Raw genomic sequence first — 22,182 nt, forward strand, 5'->3', positions numbered from 1 at the left:
GCTTGTGGTGGGTATTAGATAACGAGGGCTGGGGTAATTACAGCCAGGGACATGGGTGGAGGGGTTGGAAGTGGGTGAGGGCTACATCCGTGTGGAGAACACGAAATGTGCCTGGTTAATGGCAGCGTTAAGAAACCGTGGGCGCGTCTGGGGTTATGGCAGGGCTGGAGGTCAGCTCTGCAGGAGGAAGTGTTGACTGAGTTATTGGAGGCTCGTGGATTAATAAGGGAAAGCGGAAGGAGGCGAAATGAAACCGGCTGAGCGTGCGGGGAAGGGCTGGGTCACACGGAAACTGATGTACAGCAGCACTGGCACTCCAAGGGCTTGAGAAATTAGAGTGTCAGAGCAGCCACTGGGAGTCCACACTCAGACCCCAAAACGTGTGTGCTTGATGGGAGCAGAGGAACCGGTAAAGAAAGAGGTCCACTGTGGCTTCTGGGGGCTTTGCGGTCCCTCCTCTCTGCTATCTGTTCTCATCGTGCCAAATTGGCTTCTGCCCAGCCACCTGTAGTTTTGCTGGGCTGTTTTTGGGGTGTACTCCATCAGCCAGCACTGAAGACCTTGAATTTGGTGGTTCTCCAGGTCAGCAATGCATGGGTTGTTGTTCCCATGTGCCCTTTGCTCTGGGCAAACCTGATCTTTTGGGTTTTAGGAGCTGGGTAGTGGTTGTTAACACCGTTACTGTGTCACTAATTTCCTTTTTCCTTCCCTTTTGCTCTTCAGAAATGCCATTCTCGTGAGTGTGCAAGGAACCTACACAACTGTAATGTCTAACCCTCCACGGAATAACAACTCTTGGAAGGTACCACCCTTTTTTAACTACATGGCTTTGTTACAGGTTGGGTTACTGATGCACTGATCTTTGCTTCAAAGCTTGCAATTGAAGAACTGTGTCTTATGTAATGCTGTCCCTTGAAAGGGCTGACAGTGCTGTGATCCTCCAGTCTCTGATTTCCAGAAAAACTGGGTGCAGCCTAACACTTGGTTTGGGGTGCTGAGGGGCCATCCCTGTTTCTCTGTGGATGATGTCTTCAGGCAGCTCTGGTGTTGCCTTAGGAACAGATGGTGGTTTCTATTCAGAGAGCTGAACTAAGCTTTCTTCATACTTGGTGGCCATCCTTGGAAACATATTGCCCTTCTTTTTAGTGATGCATGATGCTTTGCCTGTTTCTTCAATTCAGTGACCTTCTGGATTGTCTTTCTTGAGGCTTCTGGGCGTATTTATGGAGAATATTGCGATGAAGTGCAGTTACACTTTAACATTTAGATTGAAACGTCTTGGCCGTTCGTGCTGCATTAACCAGCTCTCAGGCGTTGGCTTGTTCTGCTGTCTGATCCCGCAGTGATGCCATAATACTGAATTTTGGACTGCCCTGTGCATTGCCATGGCAACAGACTGATGTCACACGCTCAAGGACATGACTTCAGTGCACGATCATGCAGAGGCACAATCAGATTTGTGGAGGAGAAAGCTGACTAATGCACATCTCAAAAGCAAACAAGGGGAATGCAGGTTACAGCTGACCAGCCAAGGTGCCTCAGTGTGAAACTTCCCTGCTTAGAGGAGGGGCTGATTTTTGTCTCTTAAGACAGGAGCAGTTGTCTTGATGAGCTTCTCTTCACCATGGACAAGCAGATGACTTGCAGGTCTCCTATATCTTTAAAACAGGTGGTGGGAGAGATCATTGTTTTGGGGTGGGGAAATGCTCTCTGGTTTCAGAGCTTTGAAAGGCCACTGCTTTGTTTTAATTTTAAGGAACCTCTCAGTGGTCTTGTAAGCACCCTGAGAAGGCTTTGACTTGCTTAATGTTGTTCAAACAGTTTAATTGGTTTTCCAAAGCTTTTATTTTATCCATAACATTGGAAGGTGAAAGGGGAACTCCGCATCTGCATTATGGTCACATTTTCCTATATCCTATTAGCAGATTCCAAGATTGTTTAATGTGATCTCCACCCATTTCATTTGGCTGCAACCTTTGCTCCCATGAAAACAAGGCTGATTGTTCTGAATTGCTGTGTGTATGTGCTTTGGCACGGCATGAAGGTACCTATAATAACACAACCATTGTCTGGAAAAAAAGGCAGTTTGCAGTAATAACTACAAATAAAAGAGTGCAGTCCAGGGGCAAGACAGATAATGGGCCTTTTCCCACCCATTGCACAGGGCAGGTTCTCCAGCATGGTCACCCCTCAGCACGACAGGGCTGTGGGTTTGAGCCTGGGATGCGAACACTGGGAATAAGGGACTGAAATATTTGCACGTTGTTCCAAGTTTTCTCTTTCCTGGCCGCGGTTCCACTGCTCATATCTACGGATGGGGAGGCTGAATGACTTTTGCACAATGCGGGGTTTTATTTGCATGCTGTGAGCAGTTTAACAAGTGTGTGTGTGTGCTAAACGAAGCATTCCCACTTTTCACTGAGCAGCTGATGCACCCTTAAAAAAAATAATTTTAAAAAGTGCCTTTAGGTTGAGCAGTGGGGTTTTGAGGGGTGACATTGTGTTCTGTGCTTGAGCTGGTCGTGCCAAGCCTGAATGTTAACTAGAAATGCTGTGAGATGCAGCAAATAACCAACTCACACTCCTTGGTGCTCAAGGAATTTCTGCTCATCTTTGCACTTTGTGGAATAAAATCTGTTATACTGCGAGATTTGGAAGTAAGGTAATTGTTTTAAATGCTCAGTGTCACAGGAATTGAGGATATTTAACAGAAACTGGCATTTCTTGTAGCAGTTTGGTTGCCTCCCAGGACAGGAAACTGTGGAGTGTTAAAAAAGAGTCAGGGAAGGAGTCTAACAACCCTCTGTGTAAATCATGATGCTTGAATTCAGATCCTGGCCTTGAGCTGAAAGGACTGGAAGCTCTGCAGGACCCAGTGATTGAAGCTGCTCTGCAGAGAACAAGAAGATAATGGTGATGGACTATCAAGAAGGCAGCCTTGCTGAAAAGAGAGGCTTTGTGATATGGTCAAAGGGAAGGAAGTCTGCAGAACTCAGAGAAGGAACAGATGTTTTTGGTGGTGGGGAAAAACTTAACTATCCCTGTAGTTTGCTCTTGCAGCGGAGCCAGCAGGAGGAACTTGATACCAAACAAAAGTAGGCACACCCAGGATTTAGCAGAGGGACCCTGGAAAGCTGAAAATCAGTGCTTTTGGTGCTTTTCTGCTTGACAAATGCCTTTTACAGTGGCCCCTGGCAGATATAATAATATATGTGTGTGCAAAGGTGTGTGTAAAACAGCTTGAAGGTGTTTGATGCCTCTCTTTAACAACAGTAAAAGAAGTATTGATATATGAAGTGATACTCAAAGCCAAGAGAGGTGCCATTCCCTGAGAAGGAAATAATGACAGAAGATGCATTAAAAAAGAGGGTGAGGTTTTTTTCTAGGGTGTGTTTATGGATGGTGATGACTTGAAGTGTGATAAAACAGATTGCTGATCCTGTGTATCAAAGTACCAGTGGCAATGATTTTTCAAGCTGTTGTAACTTGCATCCACAAAAAAAACCCCCATATATCTATTTTGCTCTTCCTAATAGGTTAATCCACTGTAATTGGCTGTGAAATCAACCTGAGGGAATTTTCCCATCTGTAAGTGATGCACGGCCTCTTTGCTGTCTACTTGGCAACCGTACCTTCAGATAATTAAAAGCTGTTTTTTAAATCCACTTTTCTTTCAACTCTTGTTTTTCTGCATCTCTGAGAGCTGTCAGTCACTCTTCTGGCCAAGGTGTAAAAACCAAGATAATGTGTTTTTAGGAAAGGAAAACTACAGATCATCTTTTTACTTCAATTTTTTAAAAAAAGCATAAAAACTACAAAACTAGTTGAATGTGAGAAGCTTTTTACCATGCATGTCACTGCTGCATTTCTAAAAGTAACTAAACTTTCCCAGTCCAGTATGGAAAACTTTGACTTTCAGAGCTTTGGTGCCACTTGCCCCTCTAAAATCAATAAAAAAGCCTCCATGGTTGGCTTAGGAAGCAGTTCCAGTTACCCAGAAATTACAGGAGTTGTTCAGCACAGGGATCCTCTGGTTTCAGCACATACTTTCATTGCTCTGTAGTGTTTTGAGAGGCCGAAGGGTGGGATGCAGCTCCAGTGAATTTCCAGATTCCTGACAGTGTGAGGGACTGTTTTTAATAGTGATGATAAAAACAGTTATTCCCAGATGGAAGTTTAGTCAGTGGTATAATTATCAGAGCTATGAAATAGTGCAGGGATGGCTCAGGATGGAAAAAACTAAGGCTTGAAACTTATTTTCTTGAGGGAGCTGTTTGAAATTATTTCCTGCAAGCTCGTAGAGAATTGGTGAGAGATGTCAAATGGTGAGGGCTCAGGATTGGTGATTGCTTTGGTAACTCAGTGTTTGGGCTGGCTTTTGGGGGAGAATTGGTTGTTGAAAGCCAGGGTGGTGAGGGGGAGCTCTGGAGTGGCACATTTGGCTTGTAAAGTGCTGAGGATTTCCACAGCAGGGTCACAACCCCCAGTTCCAAAGCCTCCTCACTTAAACCATCCCTTCTAAACCACAGCTGTGGGCTCCTTGTTTTCTGCTTCACTTCTTAGAGATTTGGTGGGGTTTATTCATATTTTCTCCATTTTGTCCAAGAGGGGGAAACTTAGAGAAGAAAATACTGTTTGTGCTGGAGGGAGCAATGGGAAAATTGGGTTAGAGAGCAATGCAGGTATTTTTTCCTTTTCTGTTTTGATTATAAAGCTGTTTTTTTGGGCCTGTTAGAGTGGGTCTAGAGGAGACCACAAAGATGCTTTGAGGACTGGAGCACCTCTGCTCTGGAGCCAGGCTGGGAATGTTCACAGAAAAGTGAAAGCTCTGGAGAGACCTTGGAGCCCCTTCCTGTGCCTAAGGGGACTTGGAAAAAATAGGGAATGTGATTTTTTACATGAGCAGATACAGATGGGACTGAGGGGAACAGTTTTAAAATAAAAGAGAAGAGATTTAGATTAGATATTGGGAAGAAATTCTTCCCTATGAGGGTGGTGACACCCTGGCACAGGGTGCCCAGAGAAGCTGTGGCTGCCCCTGGATCCCTGGAAGTGTCCAAGGCCAGGTTGGACAGGGCTTGGAGCAACCTGGGATAGTGGAAGGTGTCCCTGCCCAGGGCAGGGCATTAGAACAAGGTGATCCTGAAGGTCTCTTCCAACCCAAACCATTCTAGGATTTTATGTTTTCTGTGTTTTTTCATAAAAAAAAATCAAGTCATGTAAAACAGACCCGAGCCTGATGTTTTCAGTGGACTTTAGAAAAGTTCATACTTCCAAAATTGTTATTAACGTGGAAAGAATTGCACCAGGATTATTTCTGGTGTCTTCCTATAGGTCTGTGCCACTGAATTTTGAGAAGGAAACGTGAAAATGGAAAGGCAGGAGCAGAAAGCAGAAGTTGTCATAGTTCAGAAGCGTGCAGAAGTTGTCCTTTACTGAAATTTCAATGCTATTTTGGGGCCTTTTTTCCTCAAGAAATGAGTTACAGTGGAATTTGTGCTATGCTTAGGATTCCTGAAATTTTAATTGTGTCAGTTGCTAGGTGTATTGACTGCAAAGCTCTGAAAATATCAAACTATTTTTTAACTTCAATAATTCTTGAGTTATTAATGGGAGGGGAAAAAAATTCTTTCAAAACAGAGCTAAGAAAAGATTAAAGATCTGTGGAATTGGTAGGTTTCTAGATCAGCTTAGATTTTAAACAATCCTTTGAAACATTGATGCAATAAGAGACTGTATTTAATGTTGGTTACTGCTGCAGTTTACCAGTCAAAACCCTTGAGTTTATTTGAAGCTGACTTGGTTTAGCAAATGTTTTGTGTGTAACGTTGTCTTGGGAATTTCTGTAAATTCAGGTGATTATTTTGTCTGGGGAGGATTTGTAGTGTGTCCTCTTGGCTGCTTTCTGTCTTCATCCTGAGCTCTTTGGCCATGGCGTGTGACGTGTCTGTGCTTTGGGTGTTCAAAATCCCTTCTGGTCCCTTTCAGTGGGTTCTGTGCTTTTTTACAAGCTGCAGAGCAGTTTAAGCTGGAGAAATACCCTGGTGCTGCTTTGGGATTGTTCAGCTCTGCTCAGCAATGCCCTGTTCTCTCCCTGTTGAGCTCCTGCTGCTCTGTCAGTGCTCTGATGAGCTCTGCAGGTGCCTGGTTCTGGCTGATGGATATCGAGGGGTCTGCTTGCATTGCCAAGTGCTGTGTGAGTCTTGTCTGCCTCACTGTGCTGTTCCTCCTGTCCCTGGTGAGGATTCCAGCTTCATGCTGCTGGCTGTGACACCCTGGTGGTGTCCTGTTTCTTTCCTTGCATGACTTCACACTGCAGGCCTGGAGCTGTAGGAGAAGTGCTCATTCCTGGCAGCTCCAACAGTCCCAGAGTGTCCCTCCCAAAGAGATCTGGTGGCAACAGAGTTCTGGAGGCCTCTGGTTGTAAAGAGTGGCTGTTCCTTGTCCAGGAAACTGGGGCTGAGTCAACTCTCCAAAAGGTGTGTCCTCACTGAGGAGCTGTGTCACCAGGTCCAGGAGTTATTAGAAGGTTGTGTGGTGTTCATGGGAATGGAAAACCTCATTAAGTTCAACAAGTCCAGGTACAAGGTGCTGCTCCTGGGTCAGGGCAGGTGTGAGTGCAGATTGGGACAAGAAATCATTGAGCCATTGAGTCACTGAGTCCTCAGCCCTGCAGAGGAGGACTTGGGAGTTCTGGTGGATGAAGAGAGGGCTGTGAGCCAGCCATGTGTGCTCACAGTCCAGAGGGATAACTTGAGTCCAGGGCTGCTTCAAAACAGGAATGGGCAGCAGGTCGAGGGATGTGATTCTGTCCCCACAGGCTGCCCAGAGAAGCTGTGGCTGCTCCATCCTTGGAAGTATCCAAGGCCAGATTGGATGGGGTTTAGAGCAACTTGTAGTAGTTGAAGTTGTCCCTGCCCTTGACTGGGGGTTGAAACTGGATGGACTTTGAGGTCCCTTCCAACCTGAACCTTTAATGGTTCCATGAAATAGGATGTTTTCAGAGAGCTCAGAATTCCCCCCTACATCAGGGGGTCCCAGTGGGGTTTGCACCACATTTCCCAGAAGTCAGAAGTGAATAAAACAGGGAGACTGGAAAGGATTATTCCTGTCCCTCCTGAAGACTTGACATTAATAATAAGCTGTGAGTGACTGTAGTAGGTGACTCTGCTGCAGGGGACAGACACATCCACCTGCCCACCTAATGGTCCAGAGGAGGTTGTTGCCTGCCAGGGGCTGGAATTGGAGATGTCACAGAGGGACTGCCAAGAGAAGTTAAAGGTCAAGATAAAGTTCATGAGATTACTCATTGAGATTACTGTGGTCGACAAAACAAACAAAAAAATCATTTATTGATGGCTAGAATAATAAAATAATAGTAAGAAACATAAAAGAAGCATAAAGCCAACATCTCTCTCCAGTGTCACCTGCTCTGCCATGGAGTGCCCCTTATCCTTCCCTGGCCTTGGTGGGGTTTTTCCTCACTGTCTCTCTATCAGGTGTTTTTCACCTTTTCTTAAATGTTTCCTCAGTGCTACCACTTGGTTCAGTGATGGGCTCAGCCACATCCTGTGGTGGAACATGAGGAAATGACTGGAAAGGGTCTGGGATAGCCCTGACCTTCTCCAGTAGAAGCTCTGTTAGAACCTCACACTAATTAGTGATTCCTTTTTTTTTTTTTTTTTTTTTTTTTTTTTTTTTTTTTTTTTTGTCTCAGATTGCAACCTGTTCTTTAGAAGCTTTATGTTTTGTTTTATGAGACACAGCTGGAAATCCCAGTGAATCCAAAGCTTGTTCAGAGGGTGTGGGTGGTGGTGTGTCTTGTTTGTTTGTGGGTGGGTGAGTTGTTTTTAGATGTTCCTGAGGAATCTGTTCTGGTGGAAGTTTGCAGATGTAATCAGGCATTTTGTTCCAAAATGTGCTGTGAAAAATCGTTTGAACTACTTTCTGCACGAAATCTGTCCTGAAGTTGGCTATACTTGGATAGCACTTTCCCTAAGTGCAGAGCAGACCTTTTTGTAAACTGCTGACCTTTAAATTTGAGATTTGAGTTCAGCATTTTTGCATTGTCCTTGCAAAGTGCAAGATAGTTCTCTGTGAAAGTGCGACATTGGGGCACCAGCAGTGGCCTACTTTAAACAAAAGATGTAAGATTTTGTGACAATTCATGAGACATTGATACTAAAAACAGCAGAAAATGCTTTTATGTGAGAATAGAGTGGGTTAAGGAATATGATAGAAAAAACTTGGGTATCTGCATGACAGAAATCCTGGAATTACAGAATGTTAAGGGTTTGGAAGGGACCTTAAAGATAATTTCATCCCAACCTCCTGCCATGTGCAGGAACTTCTCCCACTAGACCAGGTTGCTTAAGGCTTTATCCAACCAATCCAAATATTTGCAAGTAATGGCACAGTTACTTCTAAACCTCTTTTTTTGGTCCTGTTATATTTAATCTAGTGTTTCTGCTGATGAGTAAGGTTTCCTGAATTTGGGTTTGGAGACCTTTAAGAAAAATCTGGGCACTTTAGAGATGCCTGATGGATATTATAACCTCTCAGCCCTGCATGGACTGGCAGAATGAATCCATGTGGATGAAACTATGTCGTTCTGCTTTGAGTTTTTTGTGTCTGGGTGGGTTTGGTGTGCTTGGAGTTTTTTGGAGAGTGGTTTTTTTGGGTTCTTTTGTGCTGAAAAGGTGCCCACAGTGGTATAGGACAGAGAAATGCACAAAATAACCTTTTGGGTAAAGTGTAAGATTCCACAGAAGTAAAAATAAATTAATTACCCCTTATTCTGCTAAACTATGTAGGGCTGGACCTGTGATGGGGAAATACGAGGTGGTCTCAGAAAGGAGAATTGGCAACCCAAGGGCTGCTCCAAACCAGCTAAAGCCACATTTTGTTCAGTGAATTGAGTTTTAAGCTGATGAAATTAGTGCTTAATCTTGAGTCACCTGCTGTGGGGTTTCCCTTGTTAGCAGAGTTCTAAAGAAGGAACTTTAGGTATTTATTTATTTATTTGCTGGCTATTTAGAAGTCAGCTGTATTTTAGATTCAGTAAGTCAGTTCTGCTATTTTAGAAGCTGTTTTGTACCCCATGAGGAGATGTGCAGGAGCAATTATTCCTGTGCATTTTGTGCCATGGTGCAGGGAGCTTTCTTCCCTTTGTAGTGTCCTGTAGGAGATCTTTGGTTTCCTGGTGACATTTTACTTTGTTATTCTTTACCAATCAAAAGCCCAGTCCTATGCTGGAGCACACAGACGCAGAGATACACAAAGATACACTTGTAATCAGAGTTTTGCAACTGAGTTTATTTCTGTTGTGTTACAAGATCTGCCGTGAAACAGGAGAAGGGAACTTGAAGAACTAAAATTGGTCCTTATCCCGTGCTGATGGATCACTAACAAACTGTTCCTGGTGAGCTGGTGAGGAATTTCTGTCAGGCAGGGCGTGTGATGGTCACTTTATGAGCTGTCACAGCAAAAACAAATCCACCCTCTGCGTGCCAAAGTTGAGTCAAGTGCAGCTCTCCAGCCAGGACCCCTGGTGCCACAGGCAAAACAGGGTGATGAAATGATTGTTGGCAATCCTAATCTGCCACGTCAGGGTTGTAATAATAATAATAATAATAATCAGGATCTTTTCTAGCAAGCTTATTTTGTGTTATTGAAAAAGATGAGTTTCTTCTTGCTGGTTTTGACTGGCTTTCCATAAAGTGGGGCAGGTTGACTCTCTCCTGGTGTTCAGGCTGATCTCTCATAGGGGCTGTCTGGGTTTCTGCCTCTGCTGTTTGTCCTGAAACTCCCTTTTCACGTCAATTCAGCATCTTGCAGCCCTTTCTGCCCATCTTTGCATGTGCAGGAGCAATCCAGCGAGACCTCAGCCTCACAAAACCAGGGCACGACGTCTCCAGAGCTCTGGGAGTGCTGCTCTACTATATTTGGAACCAGCTCTATTGCTTCTATAATAGGAAAGGCTTCTGGAAGCTTTCTCCTTCCTCTCGCCCCCAAGAAAGTGGCCTTTCAGCTGAGCTTTCATTAATTCACAATCTGCATGGCAAAGCAGACGTGATTTTATAGGTTAAATAATTCAGAGGTGGCTCGTGGGTCCTGTGGGCTCAGTGTGGTGTGTTCAGGGAGGATTTTTGGCTGTGCCCTGTGAGGGTTTGCTCACCCCAGTTTGTCATTCAGGGCACGCGGCGGTGCCGAGGGGTGCCAAGGCAGCTTTCTAGAAAGCAGAGGGATGTGTGAGCCCCGTGTGTTTTTGTCACCAGAGCTGCTGCAGCAGCACTGCCCAGTGAGGGATTTACTGGTTTTGTTTTCCTCTTGGATCGAGCAGAACAAATCTAATGAGCCAGTTCTTAACTTCTTTCCCAACTGAGCAGCCAGTGATGTCCTTACCCAAATCGTGTGAGGCAGCTGAAACCTTTCAGGAATAGTTGAACAAGGGAAACACTTGTAATATTATTTTTCCCAATGGTCACGCAGGGCTAAAAGGATGCAGCAGAGCTTGTCTTTATTTTCTTTTTCCCTTCTGAGATTTTTTCCTTTTGAGGGGACAACTTAGTCCTTCCAATGCTTACCCCACCTAGAGAGAAACCATGTAAGCAATGAATGTGGAGCCTTTCAAGCTTTATTGACATGATCTTGGAAGGAAAACAGGTTCTCCCTGTAGTGTTTCATTGGAATAAGCATTTCACATGCATATCAGTACAGCAAGCAGTGCTGTTTGACAGCAGTGAGGAGTCAAATGTTGCCTTGGAGCTCTACATGCTCATTTCCCTGCTTCTGAAACACTCTGGATTTTGCTCCCTTTGCATTCTCAGAAGTGTTCCTTTCCACTGAAAGGACCTAAAATCCACTTTGTAGCAGACACATTTTCCAGCATGATTCCAGGTGTGGATTGGAAATGGCTGAGTCCAGTCTGGGTTTGAGAACCTTGTCCTGCCAGGTCAGGGGTAAGTGGGTTCAGGGAGCTGAACCAGCCACTTGGGGTCAATTCTGCCCTAGTCCAGCTCCTTGAGTGGCTTCAGGTGAGAAATCAGACAGGAAGGCAGTGCTGATAAAGGGGAAGATGTGAAAGACTGAACAGAGCCAGCTCCTGGAGTCTTTCCTCATAAGAGAGGTGCTCCAGACTCCTCATCATCCTTGTGGCCTCTGCTGATTCTGCTCACATGGGAATCTTCAGTTTTTATTTCAATTGCTGCTCTGTCTGGTGTGATCCAAGAATGGGAGCCTGGAGGAGCTTTGAGAAGGAAGGGCTGGAGTGAATTTGGTGGGGAAATGAGCAAAGGGCTCTGGTGCCTGGCAGAAGTGCCATCAGCTGGTTTTGGTGTGGGAGTAGACACAGGAAGCTCCCCCACATTAATTCCAGCTGGAGCCCCTGTGGCAGTTTCATTGCCTTTAGATCAGATCAGATCAGATCTGACTGACAATCAGAGGGGAAGCTGAGCACTCAATGTTTCACAAGGCAAACGATGCCTGTGGTGGCTTCTTTAGGGTTAAAAGGCAGTTCTTTAGGTGTTTTAAATATGTAGATATTACCTGAAGAGCAGTTAAAAGGAAATGGTTATGTTCCTATAGGTGTCAATCACCTCAGTGTCAGCCCCAGCCTGGGAGCTGCTGTGGACCATTCCCAGTGGGAGTGTTGGGATGAGGAAAGACTTTGTGCCAAAGCTTAGGAGAATCTGGAGCTGTTATAGGTGTCCTGAGGGGTGTTTGGGGAGGGAGGGAGAGGTGACTTGGCTGGGAGATGGCAGAATTTCATGTCTGGTAAATTACTCCTTTGGAGACACAGATCATGTAACCAAAGCTTGAGCTCCATGGTGGGAGAATGGACACGGAACCCAGTTCTTGCAAGGAAAAAAAATACCCTTATCTTATTATAAAGCCTCAGCACTGACTTTATCCTCTCTAATGACTATTTTTGGTGTTAACTCCTCTGAGTTCTGCTCTGAAACACTTGCTGCTGCCTCCTTCTGCATCCTGAGTGTGCTGGTGCTCTTTGCCCAGCTGATTCAAAGTGACATCCCAAAGCTTGCCCTGCATGGAGGTGGGGTGGTCAAATGTGTTTTTACACATGTTTTTTACCCACAGGGCAATTGTTGCTCAGCTCCAGTCCCGAGGCCGTGGCCTCCTTTCAAGAAAGTAAATTTTCTGAGAGGATGTGCCCACCCTTTGAACTGGTTTGTTGATCAGTTACTGTTGCTACAGCTAAAACACACTTGCACTTATCAAAATATCGAGAGCTGTAGTGAATTGCTACACAGACTGGGAGACCTTGACTGCAGCCTGCTTGAGTTGATACATTTGTTTTCCTGAGCTGCAGCAGTTCAAACCTGGTGATAAGACAGGGAATCTTGTGGGACTGTTCCCTGAGCCTCCGTCCGCGGCTGAGAGGATGTGATGCTTTCTGCTGCCAAAACCCAAGTCCTTCCCACATCTTGTGCAGAAAGGCATATGTTTGGGGGTGGTTTCAGTAGAGGGAGAAGAACACGATTAGGGTTTTAACTTCCTCTTCTGTTTTGTTTCTCTGTGCATCTGTATTTCAGTTTTTCGGGCTGTACCCGACTCTGTGCAAAACTTTACAAATCGGCTGCAGCTCCTTCTGCTAAGGATCAGCCTTGGTACAGAAACAGTGCTAGTTAAAAGGCAGTAAGTATATCTGCTAGCTTAAATGCTGGGTTTTTTTGGGTTTTTTTCTCTTTTCCTTTTTTTTTTTTTTTTTAATTCACAAGCACAGCTTTTTACTCTTCACACAGTAGGAACTTGTCAGGAGCTTGCTGGCATTAATAGTCTATTTCAGCTCTTTTCTATAGCCCAGCAGCTACAGAGGGAGGGAAAAAGCATGCTTTGTATGGAGCTGTGGTTGGGTCTGTGCTGCAGTGCCCATCTGAACTTGCCTGTGTCTATTTTGTCAGCTTTTCCTTCCCTCTAGTAGTTGCTGGTCCCTTCCTAAACTCATGAAATCCCACCATGCAATGCCTGTGCTTGGATCAGGGTTCTGCTCCTGACCTGAACCACTTCTCTTGATGGTTTTGTTTCTCCAGCTCTTTACTGCAAACAAGATATCTTTGGGTTTCAATTTTGTCTGGCTTTTTTATCTTTCACTTCTCAATTGATCTCCAGAGGAGTGGGACTAGGACAAGACATGTGATATTCTTAACCAGGGATCCGTGGAGAGGGTTTATTTAAGCTATTGGAAAAGTGAGTGGCATTCTTGAAATGGTGTGGTTGCGTTTATTTGGGTGTGGATATAATCATGTTTCTGTGATACAGTTCCTGCTGAGTTTGAAATGCTAGTGTTAGTAAAGCCAGAAGGAGAGCCAGACAAAAGCTTGGAGAAAAGTCAGAATTTCAGTGCCTCTTAGTGATGGTTCTTGGGAAAGTAACGATTTTGTGTTTGATTTTCCTAAAGCACTGGGCATATGCTTTTTTCTTCTCTGTGAATTACTGTTTGTGAATATATATCTTTGCAGCATGAGAACATCAGAAACAGCTGGTTTTGTGCCTAGGTTTCACTCATAGAGGTAGGTCCTTGTTAGAGACTCTGGGTAGTCTGATGAAAATGGTGTTTAACTACAAAAGTTTCAGTTTCTGCTGTTGCTGATCATGGCAGCCTAATTCCTGGTCTACCTGGAATCCCTGGAGCAGAGGACATGTTCTCCTCCTCCTGCTCTGCCACTGCCCTGCCTTCATCTCCTCCACCCCACACATTTCTTACCCTTGTGTAGAGCTCAGCAGAGATTTCGTCACGAAGACTGGAATGTGTTTATATAATATTTTATATATTATTTTAGGCTCCTGCTACTCAAATGTAGGCAAACGCTTAACCTCTTATTCGCCATCATTAGACAAACCATGAAATTGCTGTAGCAGACATCAAGTCAGGTGGATCTGAACCAGCTTCTGTTTTTCCTGCCTGGAAAGTTCATCCTTCACCATTTTCCTGGCTACCAAGAGCAGGGTTTCCAGTTCAAGAGTGTTTAGTGAACCACAGTGGTCAAGCAGTGCTGAGCTGGGCGGGGTGGGGGCTCTTCTGTGTGGGAGGCATCGGGAAGGGGATGATGTGAGAGCTCAGTCTCTGCAAAAGCAGGGGTAGGGCAGCAGTAGGAACACAGGGCAGAGCTGCTGAAAAGGAGAGAACAACCTGCTGCACTAAATCACAGCTCCCCTGGGGACACAGCTCCATAGTTAGCATCCTCAAATGGCATTCCTTTATTGCGTGCATCATTGTGCACAGTCCTCTAGAGAGGAAGCAAACGGTCTCTGAAACAATCTGCTGGCAGCTCAGGCTGGAGCATTTGAGGTTTTCCAGGGCTCTTTTGCTGTGTCACTCTTCCCTTTAATGTTCCAGCTTGAAGGTTGTTGTTCTTTCTCCATCAAAGTGCGTTTAAAGTGCCGGTAAGAGCGTCTGCTCCAAGGACAAGGTGGGGAAGGCAGCAGCCCGGGGAGAACGAGAGATACTGCAGAACAGCTTTGTTTTGGTGTAATCTGCTCTTATCTGCACGTGATGCAAAGACCAGGGCAGTTTTCACAAGACTTGGAGGCTGCGTGGTGACATGTTTTCTGTCCTTTTTATAAAAATCCACCACGTTATTTTGATTAGAGAGCTAACGTAACTCCTGGCAGCCTCAAATCTCACTGCTAGCAGCTCCTTCCCTCCAAAGGCTGATGTGGTGCTAACAAGCAGGGAGATCTTGTGCGTCCTGTTTACAAGGAGCTGGGAAGACAGCGTGTTCCGTGGGAGGTGCCAAGGTAGCGCTGCATTCGGATAGAAGGTGAAAAAAAACCTCTTGTGTGTGCAGACAGGCTGTGGTGGGGCGTGTTCACTTGTGTTTGGTGGTGTTCAGGGACTCCCAGCTGCAATACTGGCATGATGATGTTGAGTTCTTTTATATCTGAATATGTATCTTTTATTATATCTATGCATGCCTAGCATGTTTGTGTTTGTATATATTTATACGTCTATTCCCTCTCATGGGAAACTCCATGTCCTGACCACCTGTGCTTGTGGTCTTCTCACGTAGCTCTCTTATTGTTCAGTTTTTAGGTGGCAGAGACACGGTGGAGCTGAGTGTGGGGCAGGCAGAGCTGATGGAGGAGCCTGGGGTGTAGCCCAGGATGGACTGGCTGTGACGACGACGTGCCTTAGCCGGAGAGGTCGTTACCATGAAGAGTTCCTGCAGAGCTGGACTCCACAGGGAACCACTCAACTCCACGTCCTCCACCTTCCATCAAGTCAAACGGTACGAACAGGCTCCTGCCCTGCCTCCAGATGAGGGTTCAGCACTGATTTGAGCCTTCTCCTTGTCCTCTCCTGTTGTCTTGTGCTGTCACTCAAATGTTTGCTCTCATTTCTGACTTTTGGAAACATTGTAATGGCTTAAGGGCAGAAATGGTCTTTGACATTTTTATTTGATAATGACAACTACAGATTCAGTGCAGCTGGTAGTGTACTTGCAGAAATCCTTTCTAGCAACAGCTGTAAATTAGTTTAGGAAACATGACTTTGAAGTAAAACTTAATTGGCAAAAGGCTCATCAGAGGAGGCTTTAAAACATGCAGGCAGCTTAAAGCAAGTGGAAATGCTGGCAGTCATTGTTGCGGTTTGTCTTACTATGGACTAAGTAATTAGATTAGTTTAAGCTCAGATTTTGCATTGCTCACTCTCCTGTGCCTCTTATTAAGGAGAAATGCACGATTGATTTCAAACACTTGTGCTTATGTGACAATTAAATAGATGCCTCTCACTGTGTCTCCTTACAGGAACACCGTGCAGAACAACTTGTCCTCATGCAAATGCAAGGACATGCCAGTTTGTTGGAGTTCAAGCTACTTCAAAATACATGTGTATTTTTTTTTTTTTAATTCTTTTTCTGAAACCAAGGCTCTTAAACTTCCTCAGTCTGGAGGAAGAGTGCCAGCTTTTTGGTTTCCAAAGGCTGTGTGGGTTTAAAGCAAACTTTTAACCTTTGTTCTTTGTGGTCGTGTAGACAGCATATACTTGCTATGTTAGTCTCATGGTAATTTAGTGCTGGAAAAGACTTCCTGGGTCACCCAGCTCCTTACTTTCCCAAGCAGGATCTCATAATCCCTTTTGTGAACTTAGTCCAGCCTAAAAACATTTACATCTTTTCTTGCATCTTTTCTTCTCTCCTCCTGTAGATTAAGCCATTACTGAGAGATGACAGATCTTGCTGTGCAATTAGGAACCTTCTTTTCACTCCCAGGCTGAACATTCATGACAGTTTATAAACTCATTTGAGTTTCTGTTCCTTTCTTTTCCTTCTGCCTAAGGACCGCTGCTTATTTTCAGTGGTTTACCTCCTCTTCTGCATTCTGTGAAAGGGGGTTGTAGCCTCACCTGTGGTTTTGATAAGTGACTCAAGTGTTCTGTGGGAGCTTCTTGAGTAGCAATTCTCAGTGTGAAGCCCCTCACAGAATGTTCTCAGTCCTGGCTAAAAGTGTGTTCTGTGCCCTGGAGCTGCTCTGGCTGGAGGGCTCCTCACTGCTGTCACAGCATCACCTCCACTTCCCTATTTCATTGGTGTCTCTATGGTGGCCAGTTCACCTCAGTTACTTCCAAAATTAATTGGTGTTCCTCTTGCTGGTGCATCACTGCCTGCATTTCAAAACTCTCCTCAGTTTCTGTTACTTGGAGCTTTGTGCTTTTGCTGTTTTGGAACTGCTTCTCTTTCTGTGGGTGCAGAATTAGTGCTGAGGTCATTCCTAACAAAATCAGATGTTCCCAGGGCTGATTCTCGAGGCATGTCTTTGGTTTCCAGGCTGGTATTTTCTTATTCAGCATCACCTGGGGTTGTCTGCTGCTAAGCCAGCTCCTTTGTCTGTTTTCCCATTCCTCTGCCAATCTGTCTTAACCAGTAAATCTCTTTGTGCTCTCTGAAGTCCATGTGAGGAAGATATAGTAGATTGGTCTAAAAAGATGGCTTTTTTTTGAGAACCTTGAGGTTAGTCTGGCATATTGAACTATTCCCTCTTCCCCCTTTTTCTCTGTGTCACATTAATCCTCTTTGCTTGCAAAGCACCTTTATATTGGAGTCAGAATACGAGCCCTGGAGAGGCTGTGATCATTCTCCTTCTCTTTCTCCCCTGCAGTGCCCCCTCCAATGTGCCACATGTTTATTATCTCCTATTGTTGCCTTTCAAGAGGTTTATAAATCCTGTTTCTTGGCCTGCAGTGCATGAGCCTATCTGGTTTGGATTCTAAAACTGGGATGAGCCAATCCTCACAATTTTTATGAAGCTCTCTAATCCTCCCCCTGCCAATGCTCTTGTTCAGATTAACGCCTGGGCTTTTGCCCTCACCATCACCCTTACCTCCCCTCTTTAAAAATGGTGTAAAGTCAAATTTGGTATTTTGTGTTGTACTCTTGATCTCTGCCCTGCCCTTGCTTGCATCCCTGTTCCTCTTTTCTGTCACAAACTGAAAAAACCTTTCACTATTTCTTTGTTGTTAAATATCTCTGCAGTGACTTAACATTGCACCAGTTCTCATGTTTATTCCTGGACTTTTTGATCTCTAAGATAGAAGTTTCCAAGTGATGTGACCTGAAACTTGTGTCTACTTCTGCTATGCTTCACAAAGAAGGATCACATCCAGTTGGAGTTGCTTTGGATCTTGTCTGGGATGTGTTCCTAATAATGAAAACACCTTCTGACCCCTGGAGAATGCTGTGTGCAGCAAAATCGTCCCCATGAACTTCATGAACCAGTTTCTTTCAGTCTTCAGTTTCAACAGGGCAACTTGATAACTTGCCTTCAGCTCTACTTTTGCTTGTATTTTTTCTTTTGAACGCTGAGTCTGTTACTGATCTTGTGGTCCAAGGTTAATTTCTGCAACCTTTCGTGTGTTCTCATTAGGTATGCACAAAAATGAGGGCTATAAATAGCATCACTCTGTGTTGGTTCGTTAACATGAGAAATTTGTTGCACTGTGATATGAAGAAAGGTCTTGGTCCTCTTGCACTTTATAAATCAGGAAACAAATTAATAAAGGTGAAACATTTCCAGAAGGACACTTGTCACTTACATGCTGCTCTGGGCAGCTTTCAGCAGAAGCCCTATAAAACCCACCAGTTTTTGTCTTGCTGTCCCTCTGTGATTTCCCCTCATCCTGTCCCCACCACAGCCACATGTGCCATCCCATCATCTCTGAGCTGCACATTTCTGGAGCAGCTGATAACCTCGAATTCCAAATCTTTCAGTTTATTTTGTTCCCTTCTGCTTTGTCATCTCTGTGTCATGTCTGGTATGGTTGGGAAGCAGAGCTTTGAGCTTCCTGAAGCTCAGCACAGAATTGCTGCTACATCTCTCCCTTCATGGTAAATGCTTTTATACAAAAGCCTGGCAAAGCAGTGACACTTCTTCCTGTACAAAATTTAGTAAGTAGCCAAGGCAACTGTGCTTTACTGAGGGAGGTGTGTGTGTTTAATGTAAAACATGTTCAAAACATTAATGTGTGAGAGCCCTCAAAGTGGAGTAGTCTGTGTTGGGCTTGGGGGTGCATTCTGTCACCCAAAAACCTCTGTGTGCTGCGGGTGATGGGCTTTGTGGGATGGATTTTCTGGCTGTGCTGTGAGCAGCTGTATTTGGGTGTTGTCTCCCTCAGGGTCAGGTTATCTGACTCAGGTGAACGAGCTGGGGAGGGACCCAGAATTAGGACTTTGGTTCTTACAGTGCATTTAACTCCTCAGCTCTGCTGGGCCAGCTCTGCCCCACGGTTTTGGCATTCTTCCACTTGCCCCAGGCTGGCCACTGGAGCAGAGAGCTCTCCTTCAGCAGCTTCATGTCTTCTGTTTGCCTTCAAATCCCCCTCTAATCCTTGCTGGCTCTCCCTTTGCTGCAGGAGGCATTTTGGAAGTGTTGGGAGGTGGGTCAGGAGCAGTTGCTGCTCCAAGGGGAGTGGGTTTTCAGGAAATCAGATGCTTCCACAGCTGCTGGAGTCAAACCCACCCCTGCTCTGGAGCTTCCCAGCCCTCCTTTCTCTGAGCTTGGACCTTTGCCATGCTCCAGAACAAACTCCATGAGTAGCAGAGCTCCTTCCATCCCGGGACTTTCCCGCCCCGGCAGAATCCATGGAATGCCTTTGAAGCAGCTCTGTGTCTGCTTTGCCTTGCCCTGGCAGTGCAAAGGGGATGGAAATGGTACTGGAGATCGAGCCCAAAGGACCCACCAAGCCTTTCCAGAAATAACAAGTGGTTGACCGTGGTTAACTCCCACTCAGTGCTCAGTCCTTGCTAATTGTCAGTGTCCTTTATGGAGGAGGAAAACTCTATGGGCAGAGAGCTGGGATGCCAGGGAAGGAGGAATGCTTTGCAAGAGGTGTGGGGTTTTTATTGTTGTTGATTTTTTTTTTTTTTTTGGCTTCTGCCTTGTGTTAGTATGTCCTGAGGGGTTTTTCATAGTTGTAGTTGGCACTGGGTGTGCAGTCAGCAACGTGAGGAGTTTTTGTCGAGTGCAGTTGGTGTTTACAAGGAGAAATACATAGGAAACTTGGGGGTTTTGATGGAAATTTTCACCCTAATAAAACCTTCCGGTGCTTTGTCCAGAAAACCTGCAGTGTGAATATGCTGTTTGTCAAAATTAGGCTTTTTTTGTCATTGTTGTTCTTGCTGGCCAGAGCAAATCTTTTGGCTTCACAGGGACATCATAGCGTCCCTGAGCTGGGAGCTGCAAGGGGGAATTAAGGCTCTCTGTGGACCTTACAAAGGAGTTGTGAAAACTTGAGTCTTTTCTAACAGATTTCCCTCCAACTCTGGAGTTTCCACTAAAGCAAATATATTATTGTTTTAGGCTGCTGTGATTTAGAACGTACATAAATACAAAAGGATGCTGGAAGATTCTGGCCAGCTTGGCAAGTAGAATCATGGAATGATTTGGGTTGGAAAAGACCTCAAAGGCCATCTCATTCCAACCCATTGCCATGGGCAGGGACACCTCCCACTAGACCAGATTGGTCCAAGCCCCATCCAGCCTGGATTTGGACACTTTCAGGGATGGGGAGTCCACCAGTGGGTTATGGGTCATCCCTTGGGTGGGGAGAAAAGGGCTGTCTGAGTGTCTGAGCTCATAGAGAGGAATATATTTCTGTATCAACAATGTGTAGTAACCAACTTGATAAAACTGCAGTGGAAACAAGCTGTAGTTACGACTTATAAAAACAGCAATGTCATTCCAGCAGTGCAAGTATCCTGTTTTTCAGACATGGCTGATTAGAAATAGAAAAACTGGCCCCTTTATTTCATCAGCTTAAGGATGGAATAACAGTATAAAGGCAGCATTGCTCGTTGTTTCAGGGCTGATCATTCCTGGCAGAATCCTCTTATCAGCAATTTAAAACCGTACATTTGGGATTGAAAACCTTTTATGTTTGCTCCCGTGGACTTCTGAAGAATTGTTATCTCTAAAGATAAAATTAGAGAGCTTGATAACTTAAAGGGTGGAGGAAAGCAAACAGAATTATTCTGGAATGAAGTGTCATAGGGAATATGTGACTTCACCTTTTAACAACTATTTTTGGTGGTTTTAAATATTTAAAAGCTTACCTGCAGCTGCCACAGCTCTCTGCTTGACAGCACTGAGAAACAGGGGAGTCTGTGGGTGGGGACTGGGCTCTGGTTCATCTTCAAAGCAATTTCTGCTGGGAAGCCTTGTTCTAATTCTAGGAGCTAGAGATGAAATGTGCTGCTGACGTGCAGGGAAGGAGCTGTGACTGCCTAAAAGTTCATTCTCAATGTCCACAGCAACGGGCGTGTGAGTTGGGGGCCTCTTTTGTCCAAGTGACACTTTCAGGTAAGGCCCATTCCTAAGATAACTTTTAAAATTAAAGTTCTCTTCTCTGCTGCTGGAAAACTGTGAGGCAGGTGGCAGCTGGTCTTGTGGAGTTTGTAATGCTCTTTATAGCTGTCTGAAGTTATTAGATGAAGGTTTGCTTTAAATCCAGATCCATTAAAACGTGTGCAATGAACTGAATGCTGAATTCAAATGAGGCAATTATTCTGGCAGTAAAAGTTCTGACTAAGGCATAATTTTGTTATGTAAATTATAACTTTTCAACCTTAAATGGTATTGTTGGCTTAGCCAGGGACTAACTGAAACACAGAAAATATAACCTTAAACAAGAAATCTGTAATAGGTGAGGCAGAACTTTACCCTTTGTCTTTCTCCATAGACCAGAAATAGCTGGGAGCAGCTGAACCAACTCTGCTGGCTGAACACGTCCCTTGAGCCTGTTGGGGTAACCAGTTTGGTTCTGGTTTTATTCACATAATACCTGGTCTCACCTCCATTTGCAGCTTCTCTTAATGAAGGGTGTTGAGCTGATTGTCCTGCTGGATTCCTGAAAACTGCTTGAAGAAAGCCTTTTCAAAACAAGCTCAGCTCATCTTTCAAACACCTTGGCATTGAAAACTCATGAATGAAATTTGATCTTTCTGCTCCTGGCTCAGGAGATTTCAGCATGCAAAGTCGTGTTTTAATTGTATTCACCTCTTCTCCCCAGGGTACGGTGGCGAGCAGCCACCAGAGCTTTTCTGTCTCTAGTCTGGGAAATGTCCTTCTGGAAGGGAAGGGAGGGGAAGGCTGCAGGCTGCTGTTCTCTGCAGCACTTTGCTGCAGTGCTTCACCTGCTGCTCCTCTGGGCTGGGCTTTGGCCAGGCCACATCAGTGCCCTGACCCTGCTTCACTGTGAAGTACAACCAGAATGAGGCAGCCCCTGTGAAAAATGAGGCCAAAGCGAACTCCAGCAGCCTCCATTTCCCATTTTTTTCTCTCCATGCATCTATTTCAATGCCCCCAAGTTCTATTTTTATGAGATTATTTTAGTTTTTAGCATCCGACTGAGGAGGCAAACAAAGTAGCTCAGTTGCATTTTGCAGAAGAGACTAAACTGGGAGGTGACCTAATTCCAACGAGCTGGAATTGGCACACAGGAGGCAGGGGGAGAGAATTAACCCAGGGGCTGGGTAGGTGTGTCTGCAGCACTGGGATCTCTTATCCCCACAGTCTCTAGGTGAGGTGCAGGTGGTTTGGGCACTGTCTGGTTGCAAGAGCCAGGTGATGGTCTCCCTAAAAAATCCAGAGGGAAGGAACATTACATCTGCCTTTCCAGCAGCTGCTTCCTGGCCTTCAAAGCCCTGCCCTCTATACCAAAAAGGT

The 22,182-nt window shown here is 45.0% G+C and overlaps 1 protein-coding gene across 6 annotated transcripts in view; it reads left to right on the forward strand.

Annotated features, from left to right (window-relative positions):
• Positions 1–22,182, forward strand: part of FBXO34 (F-box protein 34) — a 39,944-nt gene that overhangs the window by 12,882 nt on the left and 4,880 nt on the right. For 2 of the 6 annotated variants that reach the window (XM_083863294.1, XM_083863296.1), the window contains 3 exons: positions 724–802; positions 12,555–12,657; positions 15,049–15,251. In XM_083863294.1, the coding sequence (XP_083719420.1) occupies positions 15,175–15,251 (77 nt within the window). In that variant the 5' untranslated portion in view covers positions 724–802; positions 12,555–12,657; positions 15,049–15,174. Of the gene's footprint in view, positions 1–723; positions 803–12,554; positions 12,658–13,481; positions 13,533–15,048; positions 15,252–22,182 lie in introns of all 6 variants that reach the window. The other 4 variants (XM_083863292.1, XM_083863293.1, XM_083863295.1 and 1 more) reach the window with 3 other exon arrangements.

Source organism: Zosterops lateralis, assembly GCF_965231275.1.
Source record: "Zosterops lateralis genome assembly, chromosome: 6".
NCBI classification, from domain to species: Eukaryota; Metazoa; Chordata; class Aves; order Passeriformes; family Zosteropidae; genus Zosterops; species Zosterops lateralis.